General features: G+C 44.7%; 1 protein-coding gene across 2 annotated transcripts in view; it reads left to right on the plus strand.

Annotated features, from left to right (window-relative positions):
- TMOD4 (tropomodulin 4) overlaps positions 1–16,016 on the plus strand; it is a 304,747-nt gene that overhangs the window by 275,677 nt on the left and 13,054 nt on the right. For both annotated transcript variants that reach the window (XM_069649866.1, XM_069649872.1), the window contains 2 exons: positions 13,793–13,900; positions 15,009–15,152. In XM_069649866.1, coding sequence (XP_069505967.1) covers positions 13,793–13,900; positions 15,009–15,152 — 252 coding nt within the window. The remainder of the gene's footprint in view (positions 1–13,792; positions 13,901–15,008; positions 15,153–16,016) is intronic.

Genomic DNA, 16,016 nt, shown 5'->3' on the forward strand with positions numbered 1-16,016 from the left:
TGTAGCATCCTTTCATGGGTTGTTGAGAGCTCATGGCTTGTTGAGAGCATTCAAACAATGTTTTTTCCCTTGTCCCCACTTAGTTTAGTGTGCCATTCAGAAATTGAAAATGCAATGTGTGGGTGTTGTGACATCTGAAGTGCTTCCAGAAGGGTCTGGTTATGTTGCAATGTTTTTTGAACGATTCGTTCCATGTCTGAAGTGATCACAAGATCATGAAAGCTTGCAAATAAGCTTGTAAATAAATGACGGTTAGCCTAATTAAAACTCACTCCAATGCATCCAGCGCTATTCACCTTAACTCTGGTACCGCCCTTATGGCTAGCACTACCCACATTAACACAACAGAATTCCATACTCAACACACAGCCAACAGGTAATTCCGACATTAAGTCACCAACACAACAGCCTGTCTGCTCCTCGTCTTTGCCACTATCCCACTAATATGAGAATACTGCATATTTATTTTTTTGCAGTGCCACGCACAGCGAAGCAATATTATTTGCAGAATTGCCCTCTACCAAGACCACATTACTTTAATATCAACGTGGTTTCTTTCGGAGCAACTCTTTTTAAATTCCCTTGGTAGCCTAGGTAAACACTAACTGAACTCAAAATATGTAAGATACCACAATGTACCAAATAAACTATTCTTAAACAAGTACAGCTTGGCAGCAGAATCTGATATCAAAAGGGCTGATTGTCAAAAATCCTCTGTTGAGTAATTCATTGTAGATCATTTAGTACAATTCATTTCACAGACCTCTTGCTAAGGACAGTTTGATCCGAAACTTTATGTGGAGTGTGAAATAATTGTTGAATCTTGTGTTCATGTACATGAAAAAAATGCAATGGTAAGATTTAAAATGAGGACGGAAATTAATAATTAAACACTTGCTAATCTACAGACAGTAAGCACGTCCCCACTGAAAAGCTTGGGTAAGAAGAGCCTTTGCTACACAGCTTCTTTAATTTAATAACTAGCATGGCTAAATGTTCTTCACCGCTGTTAGTTACAGTTAGTGCTTCATTTCAACAGCCAAGAAGGGTGACCTCCACCCCAAAGTAGGGCCTTAAACTGACTGCAAAGGATAGAAGAAGTAGCAGGTGTCCAAGACATGTTGCAGTTGAGTTACAGTGATTGTTTAAGTTTGATAAAAATGCAGGGACATTAATTCACCCAATTGCCAGATGTGGTGGAAGTAACGTCCTATATCCAATTACATCGTAGGAAATGAATGCACATGACCTTTAACCCTGATATCACATATGATGTTTGCCACTGGTGACATCAGAGGAAGTGACATTGCAAAAATAAAAGATAACAGTGTACGATTAATAAAACAAATAGTACTAAGTGGACAAACAGCTTTTTTAGTTTTCAATCATACATTAACTATGGTAGTGGCCCAATATGTAATGGTTGCAGTGATGATATCCTGGTGGCAAGCCCAGCAGAACCATCATAACCCAATAGCACTGCTTTTTTTTAAATATCAGTAATTCCTACTATGGCCAGTGTTTAACTCAGACACAGGAGACGGACAAGAAGAAATGAGTCAATAAGATTTAACGAAAGAAAATAAGGCCTTAACTATCCCTAAAGCTAAGATGATGGGTTTCCCTAACCTCAAAAGAAAATGATTAAAGGGTGCTCATCTAGATGTTGTGTCGGTCGAGATCGTCTCTGATGCCCTCAGAAGCTGCTGAACCCCACAGTCCCTCCAAGGTGTTGCATCCTCAACCTGGTTTAAAAAATGTCTAAGTCCGGGACACCCCCAATAGAAAGGGGAAGTGGATAAAATAACAAACAGATCTGAATCCTGGTCTTGACTCTGGTGGATATCTGAATTGGGCGAGAGAGAGAACAAGTTAACTTACATCCTCAATAAACTACCCTCTCTCATTATCCCCTTGAAGTCTATAACATACCTGAATTGCCCTCTGGAACTGCTAAGAGGACTTGTACATAAAGACTAGTGCAGAGAGACTTCTTATCCGAGTTCTTCTTTCCAGTTCTTTGAAGACAAATTGCTTTTCTTCTGCGGGCAACAAATTCTGGCATGAATCCTCTTGGTAAGGTCTTTACTAAAATGGGACTAAGCTAACCTTTATTCTGCTTGCACTATGAAGTCTTGGTATCTTGCTGATTACTTCTTCCATTATTGCAGATCAGATCTGGTTTGTTTCTTTTCCTGGTTCAATTCTAGTTCACATATGTCTTACTCATATCCATGAAACGGTGTCCTTTCAACTAATTTAATGGAAGAAAAGGAAAATAAACAACTCCTGCACACATGCAGTATTTGAGGACGTCCTCTAGAGGGCGCTTAGCCCTCTTTCGTCTCAAAAATGTAAGCTGAGTTGCCACACTTCAGTCACCAGCAGTTTTTACCTCAAAGATCTCTCCTACGAGCTTCCGTGCTGTCGCCACACAAATTGCACCAAACACTTCTTGTCGTTAAGCAGCAGAACGCAAAGGTAAGCAGTACCAAACAGTTCTTTAATCATGACACAGGTTAGAGATTGTATGCCTCATGCTCTCTCTCCTTCAGTAACACGCCGCACAGAAGGTAGCATGCCGTTCATAAACAAACACATGGTACTTGAAATGAACAGCTTCTCAACAAGGACTTTCCTTTGACGGCAAATAAATTCTTCTTATTCAAAAACTGCAGAAAAAAACGAGTTCTTATTGTTTTAAAAACTAAACATTAGTATAGATGAACACAAGTGTGAACTTAGCTGCCTTGAGTACCTGCAGATGATTTCTTCTTTCCAGTTTCTCAACTCTCCTGACTCCTGATACTCTTCCTAGGGTAGTATCTTGCTGCTTGGGTCTTTGGGCCTAATTATTAAGAACTTTCTTAAACATGTCCTGCCACCTGAGATTTGACTAATGAAAGGCAGTTTAGAATGTTGACCTTCAAGACTTTACTGTCTCAATAGCCAATCAGGGTGTAGAGTCTCTTTCTCCATCTTGGCTTGGGGGAACTTCCCTACTCTGAATGCAAGAGTTAAGGCCTAAACCAAAGTTACAGTAGAGAATCAGAAAGAAAAAATACTGAACCCCTAAACCCACAGGAAAATCGTAAACTCTTCTGCCCTGGACCTGACAGTACCCCCTCTCCACGGCCCTGTCCCAGGGCCTTGCTTACTTGGACACCTCCTGTGAAACCTGGCTACCAATAACGGAGCATGTACATCCATAGCTGACTCCCATGAACGTTCCTCACAACCAAAACCCTTCCAGTCAATTAAATATTGAAGCCTCCCTCTCAGTTTCCTAGAATCCAAAATAGCTTTCACCTCATATTCTTTTGAATTATTCTCAACCTGTATTGATGAGGCCAAGGGACCCAGCCTACTTCCTTCCTGTAGTGGTTTTAGCAGACTCACATGAAATGCTGGGTGCACCTTCATAATAGCGGGCAACTTCAACCTCACCGCCGCTGGATTTATTACCTTCTCAACCTCAAAAGGGCGAACAAATTGTGGACTAAATTTGTTCCTCCCTTTAATTCGCAAATCCTTGGTAGATAACCATACCCAATCACCTATTTGATATTCAGGACAGGCCTTACGCTTCTGATCAGCAAAACACTTGTAATTTGCTTTACGTTTTTGTGAACTTCGAACTGCTCTTTGAAGATTTGACCTCAGGGCCTCCAATCTTTCCTCCACCTCAGGACTCGCACACTCCCTCCTGATCTCGTCCATCATGAACAATGGATGAAAACCCCTACTACAAAAGAATGGGGACATAGAAGTGGAATCTTTAGCAGAGTTGTTGTATGCAAATTCAGCTAACCAAATTAAATCCACCCAACTGTCACCAGCCTGCAGATAATACCTTTGGTATTTTTCCAATTCCTGATTTACCCATTCCACCTGCTCATTAGTCTCAGGATGATAACCTGAGTTCAACTTCACCTCAACCCCCAGCTCCTTACAAAAGGTCCTGCAAAACCAGGTAAGGAATGAACACCCCTGTCTGAAATCACTTGACTAGTTAATCCGTACAAACGTACTACCCTCTGAAGCAAACAATGTGCAAGTCTTTGCGCCATTACCTCACCCTTGATAGGAATAAAATGTCCTTCTTTAGTGAGGAAATCAACCACCACCATCACAGTTGAACAGCCTTGATCTATAGGGAGATCACCTATGAAGTCCAAAGATAAAGTATGCCAGGGTCTCAGAGGAATTCGAAGTGGCTCCAGCAAAGCAATAAGGTTTCCCTGTCAGAGTCTTAGACCGTGCCAAACTTCACATGTTTTCACAAAGTTTAGCATATCCACCCGCATGGTACTCCACCAGAAATCTCTCCTGACCAATTCTAGAGTGGTACGAAAACTAGAATGACCTGGAAGAGCTGATTCATGACATTCTTTTACAACTCCTTCCCGCAGGGCTTTGCTGGCAAGAAATAATTTGGTATCGAGAAAAGGCAGACCATCTCTAAGTCTTCTAGCCGGATCCAAATGTACCCATACCTCCCTTTCCGACTGGCTCATTCTCTTCTGAATGTCTTCTCTCAGACCTTCTTCATGGGAAGTTCCTCCCAAAACAAAACGATAGGGAGGTATCAGGGATTATTCTTCCAGAACTGTTTCTTGATCACCTGCGGGGAACTGATGAGAAAGAGCATCAGCCTTGCCGTTCAAACTCCCAGGCTTGAATGTTATCACACAACCATAATCAGCGAAGAATAAAGACCATCTTAGTTGTCTTGGGGTGAGAGTGTTGGCTTATTTTTTCAGAAGAGAAGATTTCAATAATCAGTCAAAACAGTTACTGTGCCTTGCTCCCATCAGAAATGCCACCATTCCTTGGGTGCTGCCTTAGTCACAAGAAGTTCACGGTCCATTATAATGTAGTTTCTTTCCGCCAGAGAGAATCTTTTAGAGAAGAATGAAACTGGATGAAGCTGCCCCGTTTCTTCATGTCTCTGGGACAGCACAGCTCCCATTGCCAAATCTGAAGCGTTGACTTCCACAAAAAATGGCTTGGATGAATCAGGATGCAGTAAGATTGGCCCTGAAGTAAAGGGATCCTTTAACAACTGAAATGCTTCCTCAGCTTTGGAATTTCAACTAGAAGAAACCCCTTTCTTTAGGAGACGTGTTGTCGGGGTTATAATGGGAGAAACCCTTCAATAAATCTTCAATAAAAGTTAGCGAAGCCGAGGAAACTCTGCACCTCCTTCACCTTGGTCTGAGATGGGCAATCCCGAACTGCTAAAACCTTCCTCTGATCCATCTCCAAGCCCTTGGGAGGAATCACAAATCCCAGAAATTCTATAGGCTCCAAGTTGAAATTGTTTTTACTCCAATTTGGCGTACAAATGATTTTCCCTCAACTTAAAAAGGACGTGCATGACATGTTCTTGATGTTGTTCTAGGCTCTGAGAGAAGATCAATATATCATCAATATAGACCACAAAGATATCAAGAAATTCTCTCAGAACCTTGTTAACGAAATATCGGAATGCGGCAGGAGCGTTGCAGAGGCCGAAAGTCATCACCTGATACTCAGAAAGGCTGACTCTGGTCTTGAAAGCCGTCTTCCACTCATCTCCCTCCCGAACACGTACCAATGATAGACCCCTTGCAGATCCAGTTTAGAAACAATGGTGGCTCCCTGTATTTGATCCAGCATCTCTGAGATGAGAGGAAACAGGTACCTATTCTTCATTGTGACTTTATACACAGGCCGAGTCTATACATGTCTTAAAGAGTTCTCTCCTTCTTGGGCAAATTCTCAGCGAGATACTCTTTGAGGTAGTCATTTTCTTTTTCATTGAAGGAATAAACACTACTGCAAGGTACAATAACTCCAGGTTCTAAGTCCATTTTACAATCAAACGGTCTATAAGGGGATCATTCTCCTGCCTCAACCTCATCAAATACATCTCTGAAATCTTGATAGCACTCCAGCGATTCTCCAACCACAGCGCAATTGAATATGACATAAATCTTGCCTCTGCCAAACCTATAACCACAGAAACCCCCTGAAACCCTGACTTCTACAATGGTTGATATCCTAAACAATGCACTTTACAGAATTCAGATTGTAAATCAATAACACGCCTACCCCAGTCAATGTACGGGTTGTGAAAAGTGAGCCAGGGCATTCCCAAAATAATCTTTAACTGAGGGGTATCAATTAACTCCCCATGACTCTCTCCCATGATCATCATTAGAGGAGCTGTTTCATGAGTAATGGGTCCTGAAGTGCCGAACCATCCACTGCCCTCACATGTCCTGCCAAAGCTTTCTGCACCAAAGAAATACCTAGAGATTTTGACACCCCAATAAATGAAGTTTCCCCTGGCTCCTGAATCTATCATCACTGGACCCTTCCCCTTCAAGATAGTCTCATAAAACAAGGATATTTTCACCGTAATGTGCAGTACTGCTGCCTGAAGAGTATTGGCGACCAGTTGACGTTTACTTGCAGAAATCTGGAATTGCTTGAGAGTGTTGGGGCAGTTGCCTAATAAATTCCCACCTTTACCTCAATATAGCCACAATTTGTTTTCTCTTCGTCTATCCTTTTCTTCCTTAGAAAGGTGCCCCCTAATCCTACCCACCTGTTCTTGAATCCTGAATGTACTCTCTTTGTTTAAAAAATCCAACCTGGGTCTTTCCCCTCGAGGATTTATTTTTCCATTACCCAACGTTCGTCTTCACTCCCCTTTTCTCTCAGAAAGACGAACATCCAACTGCATTACAAGATCTATCAAAGCCTCTCAGGCAATCTGACCTGGACTTGACAGATGTTTGACCAAAATTCTGTCTTCTGTCCAAACTTATTCCATCTTCTGTTCTACCCTACCACTAATAACCTAAATAACCAACTACCTAAGTAAGTTGGTTCCCGCTATACTTGGTGTCAAGTGACGTCAAGTGGCTGGTTTCTGAAAGCCCTTATTTGGTTTTGCAAACTTTCTTGTGGTTGTCTTGTAACCCCACGTGGGCTATCTGGCCCTCCAGGCCATCTGTGTACTGCATAGCATTCATCTCATCATGGGGTACACTGTGCCTCAGCCCCTCATGGGCTGTATGACCTCTCAGGTCGTCCATTTATCAGGTTGCTTTCACCCCCTCGTGGAGTATTCTTTTCTTCAGCTTTCTCACCCTGGCGTTGGGTATGGGTATTGTCACTGCGGTTCAGGCCATTCTCAATATTAGTCCCTCATGGGCTTTTAGCATTCTTGCATGGGGCATGACGATTGTCAGCCCAGTTCCAACACTTCTTGATTCTAGCCCCTCGTGGGCTCTTTGTCTCACTATACACCCCTCCTGGGACTCTGGTTTGTTCACCTCTGTGTATGGGCATTGGGTTTGTCGCCCCAGTTCGCACAGTTCTTGTTTCTAGCCCTTCTTGGGCTCTCTGTTTTAATACATGCAACTCTTGGGCTTCTGGTTGGCTCACCCGTGCTTAGGGTATCTGGTTAATCCACCCACCCGTCTGCCTCCCGGGTTCCCTGAATGACCCACATACTTTCTGTGTTGGGGGATTCTTCAAGCATGGCCGCGTTACTTCGAGGGCTTCCTGGGCTTCTTCCTCAATGTGGCTCTGGCTTCGCTGTTCCCCCTATGTGGCTGACGATGGTCAGGATTCAGCTCCTGCCTGTGCCCCAGCTTGGCGACTCCCGTAGTGGCTTGATGCCAGCCAGGCCAAGTTTTCCCAGCTCCAGACCCTTCGGTCAGAAGCAGCAATCTGTGAACTTCTCTCCTCTACCATGGCCCCTGCCGGATGCAAGGAGGAGTTGTCTGACTCCCACTTTTCCCAGGATGTGCTTGTGTTCCTGCTGTGGCTCAGCTGCCAAGCGGATGCTCATCCGGCTCCCCCCCCCCCCTTAGATATTGTTGCCAGAGCCTTATGTTCGTCCACGTAACAGGAGGGAAAGTTGATTGGTTCTTTTCAACATATAGCGATTCTAACAGTTGCAGGTCAGAAATCATAGTCTTTAATGGCCCTGCACCCTAGTACATTGCTCAATTCCCATATAGCCCACAAACATTTGGGATTCTTGTTTCAGGGGAGGTCTAACAAAATCTTTGCCTAGGGATTACTTGTCCCTTAAGGTGGGGATGGGGGACCCGCTTGCCCTGCCCCTAAGGAGTCTTAAGCATAGCGGGATTACCTCCGTAGTCCCCTTGGGCAGAATTTCCTAGCTTTGTCACACCAGTAACTGCCATGTTATATCTGTTGAAGACGCACATGCGGCTATAGCCATAATGTGTTTTATACATTTATACAGCCACACCTGCCGGGCACTGCTAGAATAGGCTAAGCGTAACCTCACATACCTTTATCGGACCATTACCCATAAACCCCATTTCACATGTATAGTCATCATATGTAAGTTACAGCCTCACAAGCCCAAGTGCTGTGATCATTAGAAAGTGCAACCTCAATTGCCCAAGTACTGACATCCTGTGAAAGGTGAAGTCTGAAGTACTAGATGAATGATTCTTTTATAGTGCATGCTAAACTGAAACACTTTTGGTGATCACAATTTTAAAATTTAAAGGAAATTGGGCCCTGCAAGGTAAAGTGATCTTCCTAGGAACGCACATGTTGGTTAAGTGAAATAATTGGGATTTCTAGCTGTTTCAGAGTCTCTAACTCACCCAGTAGACCTAATCTTTCATTTTACGCCCATACTCTAACATTGCTGTATTGTGGTCTTTCAAGGAAGACTTACTTTTATGCCAAAAGACCGTCCCGACTGATTTATTTTTGTACCTACAGTCTCTGGGAATCTCCAACTTTTACAGTTCATTTGGCACCACTTGTATATGGTCTCCTAATAAATAGAATGCTTACTTGAGAATACATGGGTTTGCCATTATTGCCATTATTTTGATTCCAGGTGTCCTATGTTAAAGTAGGTTATCTGTTTCTTACTGGGCAAGTCACCTCTTCAGTGGTCTTAGAGTGCCCAGCCCTTGTCTGTGGCTGAGCAAACTGTGCCCCGTCGCAGGGTGTCCAGCAAGACTGTGGTCTGTGGGAGGAAATGAATGGAGGGAAATCAGGGAGGGGAGTTGGCCACGCTGGGATAAGATGGGTGACAAGGCATGGTTCAGTAGGAGGGTAGTTATTCAAAGATATTCATAAATGCAAAGCTAAGTAATTGAACGCTCAGACTCAAGAGAAAAGGAGGGCCACCCGGCTCAGCGCATATCACCCTGGGGAAGAACACCCTGTCCCTATCGGGGGTGCCTGTCCCTGGGTGGCGCATGCTGTATCGCCTATCTAATAGTAATAGAGGAGAGGACTGTACCTAACCTTCTATACTGGTGGCTGTGTCTGGTGGCAGACGAACTATACAAAAATAGCAAATATTAGTGGTGTTTTCCAAATAGGTGTTGTAGCGATAGACAGAACTGTGAATTAGATTCTGTAGCTGCTAGGTCTAAGTGGAGACAACCTGGGAAACAGGTCAACTAATTGTATTCCATCCGAAGTGCACAGCTTTAATCTAGCCCTTAGGTCACAGTAGTTGGAATGCAAAAAGTACAAATGGAAAACCCACTATCAAACAATATGGTTAAAACAGCTGAAGAGCTGAAGGGCTACAAGTGGCTCTTATAAAATAACAGCTCACTCAGTGGATGTGAGTGTGCAAGCAACTAATTATTCAAATAGTATCTCTCTGCTAATGTGGGAGATATCAATAGTTGGTCATGAGAGCCCTCATGACCAAAGTGATCGATTGGTTTCAATGGCATCGGTGGGTAGATTCAGCTTCATCAGGATCGTTATTCGAGCTGCAAACTGAATTGTCGGAGTTCAGATTTGCTGAACTGAAGGTACCATTGGGGTGTACTGATGGCTCCTGTGGGGAGGCAAAAAAGGGAATGATAGGGGGGAGGAGGGAGTTAGGAACCACTTGGCAACAGCTTTTGACTGCCTGTGTGGGAGTGGTGGTCTTCCTGCATCTGAGAAAGCATATGGGAAACCAAATGAATTGGCCAGAGAATACAGGGGTGGTTAAAGGTGCCTGGACACCAGTGAAATGGGTCTCGCCGTCACAAGTGGGAGTGAGGAGGGAAGGGTTGTGCAAGTGGTGGACCAAAGCCCCAGGATGGTGGAACTGAGGCACTTGTCTTATGGAACAAAGATGGTATGCAGGAGGTGTTGGTACAGTGGCTGCAAAATGGAGGTGGAGCATGCTGTGATGCTAACGCGAGTGGCTTTTGTTTTGTTTTGGGAGGCGATCAAACCTCCTTTTCTGATAATTGAGCATCTCGCTCCAACAGGGCGTAACCAAGATGCCCGCCGCGTCACAATAGCACTAGCGCGAGCGCGCTTATGTTTTGTGTTTATAGGTGATTGGGCACTTCGTTACTCGTACGCCTTCAGAGCTGTACACTGCTGCACAGCACCCGGCGTGCACGGAGCAGGCAGCTACATTGAGCAGGTACATTCTATCCAGCTTTTGCCATACTCAATGGCACCCCCCACAACAGTCTTGTGCTAACCTGCAATTACTTTTGTTGCTGCAGTTGCAGTTATTTTTGCAATGATTTTTGCTGTTGCAGTTGTTGGAAACAACCCTTGACAAGAGCTTCTCCCCTGCTCCTTCTGGCCTCCATTACAGAGGTAATTGTTTGCCCATTCACCCTACCTGCACAGCATGCTCCACCTCAATTTTGCAGCCACTGTACCAACACCTCCTGCATACTGGCTTTGTTCCATAAACCAAGTGTCCAGTTCCACCATCCAGGGGCTTTGGCCCACCACTTGCACAACCTTTCCCTCCTCACTCCCACTTGTGACGGCGAGGCCCAATTCACTGGTGTCCAAGCACCTTTAACCGCCCCTGTATTCTCTGGCCAATTCATTTGGTTTCCCATATACTTTCTCAGATGCAGGAAGACCACCACTCCCACACATGCAGTCAAAAGCTGTTGCCAAGTGGTTCTTACCTCCCTCCTCCCCTCTCTCCCCCCCTTTTTTGCCTCCCTACAGGAGACATCAGTACTCCCCAAGGGTACCTTCAGTTCAGCAAATCTGAACTCCGACAATTCAGTTTGCAGCTCGAATAACAATCTTGATGAAGATGGCTCTATCCACCGACGCCATTGAAACCGGTCGACCACTTTGGTCATGAGGGCTCTCATGACCAACTATTGATATCTCCCACATTAGCAGAGAGATACTATTTGAATAATTAGTTGCTTGCACACTCACATCCACTGAGTGAGCTGTTTTTTTATAAGAGCCACTTGTAGCCCTTCAGCTCTTCAGCTGTTTTAACCATATTGTTTGCTAGTGGGTTTTCCATTTGTACTTTCTGCATTCCAACTACTGTGACCAAAGGGCTAGATTAAAGCTGTACACTTTGGATGGAATACAATTAGTTGACCTGTTTCCCAGGTTGTCTCCACTTAGACCAAGCAGCTACACAATCTAATTCACAGTTCTGTCTATCGCTGCAACACCTATTTGGAAAACACCACTAATATTTGCTATTGTGTATAGTTCGTCTGCCACCAGACACAGCCACCAGTATAGAAGGTTAGGTAGAGTCCTCTCCTCTATTACTATTAGATAGGCGATACAGCACGCGCCACCCAGGGACAGGCATCCCCGATAGGGACAGGGTGTTCTTCCCCAGGGTGACATACGCTGAGCCGGGTGGCCCTCCTTTTCTCTTGAGTCTGAGCATTCAATTACTTAGCTTTGCATTTATGAATATCTTTGACTAACTACCCTCCTATTAAAATGTTGTTTTTGTGCTACCGCATTGTACCTTGTTAACGGTTAAAAGGACGCCAACGGCTTGTCCGTGTCCGATAGCTTATACAAGCTTTCCCTGTTTGTTTAAACACAAGGCATGGTTCAGAACAGTGGGGTGAGATGTACAGAAGCAAGAGTGATAGTGGTAGCAGGGAAGTATCTAAAAAGTAGTGTGTGTTTGCTCAGAGAAGGTGTATATCAGAAGAAAAGGGAGCAAAGTGACCTTATTGAATCTCCCTTTGTGGTGTGTACTGTTGCTAAAATGTGTTGAGTTGTATTAAAAGTCTAGTTATGGTTGCATGATGGCCTTGAGGTGTCTTCAAGAGTTTGAATGAATTGTGGGGAGCCAGGAAGTAATGTTTAAACTCCCTCCTGAATAGAGTTAATGTGATCTGGAACGAAATAGCCCATTGACAGAAATGTATGATCCAAGAGTTGACTGTGTGTTGGAAGTAGGTAGGGGGATACAATAGGGAAAGAAGACAGCGACTCCCCCACCCCGAACCAAACTTGGATGGCCTTGGGAGTGGGAAAGAGAGTGACAAAAGTTACAAGCACAATTGTTGACTTTTGTTTCTGTTTGTTTAGTCCCTGGTATATGTCCTAATGTTTTACACCACCATACGCTGGCTCACTAATTGTTCTCATCTTTATGTACAAGCATCCATCGTGGAAATGCTGCAATCCCCATCTGTAAATGTGTTCATGTAAGTAATTTCTGATCGAAGTTAACATCCATGTTCTTCAAATAACCACAAACAAATCCAAATTGATTTATAAAGCTTTCATAATAACATATTGTTCAACCACATGTAGAAAGGTGTAAGTATCATTGCGCTTAGTTTCAGAAATCACAACTATTTGTAAAGTTATGATACATTGCGAGTAGGGAAGTCCCTGACACCAAAGAATCACTCTGACTGGGGATCCTACCTGGCCGCCCTCCTTGCCTAGGTAGATGGAGGCACTATCGAATTACTGTCAGACTGGTTTTGATGCAGACATGGGGATTTATTGTCGAACTTCAGGCGGTTTATGCCGTTCCTCCACTTTGTGTACAGGTGCAAGCATCCCTCTTCCACCACTCGAGCACTAAATGATTTATATGCGGCGTCCCCCATAAGTGTTCACCCCGGAAACCACTGCTTAGAACAGCAGAACGCAGAAACAGGATAGTGAGAGAGTGTTGCTCTGCCAGAGAGTGTTGTCTCGGGAGGATAGCTCAGGGGCAACGTGCTCGCCTTGGAAGCAAGACGACACGGAGCAACACAGGTTCGCTCCCCGGGTCCGTGCTTAGAAAGCTCTGGGTATTAAGCGCGTTATAAATAACCTATCTTATCATATCATAACTAGGAATAAACAAGTACACACATCGCAAGTGAGCTGCATATGGTTTCTTCCACGCAACACAGAAGCACAAGCCTTGGGAGAAATGGATCTTGGGTAGTTCCGATAAGTCATGAGATGCGTCCCTTCTCATTAGCTACACATATAGATGTCCAGATAATTGACTTCCAATTGCATGAGATACCTGTTGGCTGGGTTCAGGGCACTGGGTGGTTTGAGGTCATGGGTTATGGTCTGCCTTCCACAGAGGGAGTGGCAGGGATCACCCTGATGCCAACTATTGATGATGGGCAGAGGCCCTAAGAGACAAACTCTATGAGTAGTGTGGCTGCTAATGCCTCTCCCATGACCATTGTCCAAGTGGAGGAGTTGAGTGTGATGTGCTGAGCAATTGAAAGCCAAGAATGTGGTAACAGATCAGACTGGAGCGTGGACCTACTCGCTTCTCGGATGGCTGTGTAACTGAATGGAGGATTGCAGTGAATCTTTCACTCTGAGGCCGAGTCTGCTAGCCGAGTACAGGCTGTGTTGTGGCGGGCACAGCCCTGGCCTTTCGGGGCAACATCTGGTGTCTCAGACAATGTTCAGGCAGCAGTGCCGGTTTGTAGGGATTGATAACATGGACATCAATTACTGTGCACCTGCCAAAACCTTAAGCTTGTATGTCTGATTGTTATTTCTGCAGGACATTCCAATCCCCACGCTGAAGGATATCTGTGAAGCCATGAAAGCCAACACCCATGTTAAGAAGCTGAGCCTGGTAGCAACACGGAGTAACGACCCAGTCGCTAAAGTAAGTCCTCCCCCATTGTTCCAATATAACGACTTTTCCGCTAATATGTCTGGCGTTAGCACGAATCAAAGACTAGCAAAGTGTTGAATTAAAAACCTCCAAAATGAATAATTGAGTTGCTAGGAGGTGAGCCTTAGAAGAATACATATAGTGACTTTCCCTAAAGATAAGGACACCCAGCCCCCATCCACGTGGGCCATTTCCTGAAGACTGGGGCTGTTAGATCCATGCTTTTAGCTTATTTCTTGCCGATCACCAGCCACATCCAATAGGCCCATGTCCCCGCAGATAAGACCCTCCATCCCAGCCACTGTGTCCGTTTCCTATTGGAGAAGCACTGCCAAGCTCCTAAAATCTTCACATTTCCTGCACAAAAAACAATAGGCCATTTAGTTTACCCATTCCCCTTCTGATACGAACTGTCAGACCCACTCATTTAAGCATATTGCCCTGCAGTTAAGGATTAACCAGTTCCTGCAGGGAGTCTGTTTCTGCTATGGCTTTTTTGCATTAACTCGCTTTGACATCTGTGCAGAGCCTGCTGACGCAGGTTCGAATCCCAACAGGGCCAAACTCAGCTTTTCATTCTTTCGAGGTCGATAAATGTGCACCACACACGGTGGGTAATAATAAGCAGCGCTCAGATACCTGAGGGTTCGTAGCGCTATATAAATGCTAAGCTATTATTATTTTGATGGGAGCAGCTAGAGGCATCACTGCCCTTCAGAGGTGCCATTCCCTATAAATCTGTTCAGCGCTGGCATTGCTCCATTCATGTATAATCCCGTGGGTAAAGAACTTTTCCAATTCTTTCCTGGGATCCTCTAGATAAGTCATCACCCCTGGTCCTGAAAGCGGCTAAGCTCTTAATGGGCATAGCCTCTGATTTATTATTCACCTCTCAGGTTGTTTGTAAATGTGACAGTGCTGTGGCTTTTGGGGGATTGCATACTGTGGTCACTCTTCTTGATGTGGCTGTTCACTGATTGGTTTGCTCGGGGAAGGGCCACCAGAAATGTGATCTGGTTTGTTGGTTAGATCATGGGCTCACCGCATGCAACCTGCACCCCTTACTGATGCAAATGTCTGTGTTCTGCTGTCTTTGCAGGCAGTGGCAGAAATGATTAAAGAGAACAAGACACTTCAGAGCCTCAACATTGAGTCGAACTTCATCACCAGCGCCGGCATGATGGCTGTCATTAAAGCCATGAAGGAGAATTCAACTCTGCTGGAGCTCAAGGTGGACAACCAGGTAAGGGGGACCTGTCCACTGCACTTTCATGTCTACACACCATCCTGAAGCATCACAGCAATGCACTGTGCCACAAGGGCACTCTGTCACAAGGGCCCTGCGCCACTGATGCACAGTGCTACTGTGATACTCTGCCACAAAGGCTGTGATGTATGTGATACACATGATTTCATACATGTAATTGTGCCGGCATGATGGCTGTTATCACACTGGCATAGCGGGCCCACCCCCATGGCCCCGGTGATATGGGGGCCCATGACTGGCTTCAGAAAGCCAGACTGTATGTGCTCTGACTTCAGAAAGAAAGGATTTCTTTCGTCAGTCAATTAATTTCTTTGTGAAGCTGGAGTGCAATTGCTCCGACTTCACGAAGAAATAGAGCTCCGACTTCACAAATAAATTATTTCATTATTTTTTAAAGTTTGAGTGCATGCACTCTGACTTCAAAAAGAAAAGATCCAGTTGCGGCGCTCCAGGCCTCACTGCGCATGACAGGAACCAGTAAGCTCTCCCAGCTTCCTGGTTCCTGTCTTTGTGATGAAGGCTGAAGCCTGGGAGCTGGCTGCAGGAGCAGAGCAGTGTCCTTCATCGGGGGAAGACTAATTTGAGTCCAGAGCAAGTTCGAAAAATACATTGTGTGTCTGTGTGCATGTTTGATGTATGTGTGTGTGCATGCATGCAAGGTTGTGTTATGTATTATTTAATGAGTGAGTGTATGATGTATGGGTGGCTGGGTGCATGTGTAAATGAGTGAGTGAAAGGTGTGCACATGTGTTAGTACTGGGCTGCCACTGAGGAACGAATTCTGGTGGTTGAGGGGCGGGGTGCGCTAGTACAACATTCTTTAATGCGCATCCAGCCATG

The sequence above is a fragment of the Ambystoma mexicanum genome, chromosome 1p (assembly GCF_040938575.1).
Source record: "Ambystoma mexicanum isolate Mex_15411 chromosome 1p, UKY_AmexF1_1, whole genome shotgun sequence".
NCBI classification, from domain to species: domain Eukaryota; kingdom Metazoa; phylum Chordata; class Amphibia; order Caudata; family Ambystomatidae; genus Ambystoma; species Ambystoma mexicanum.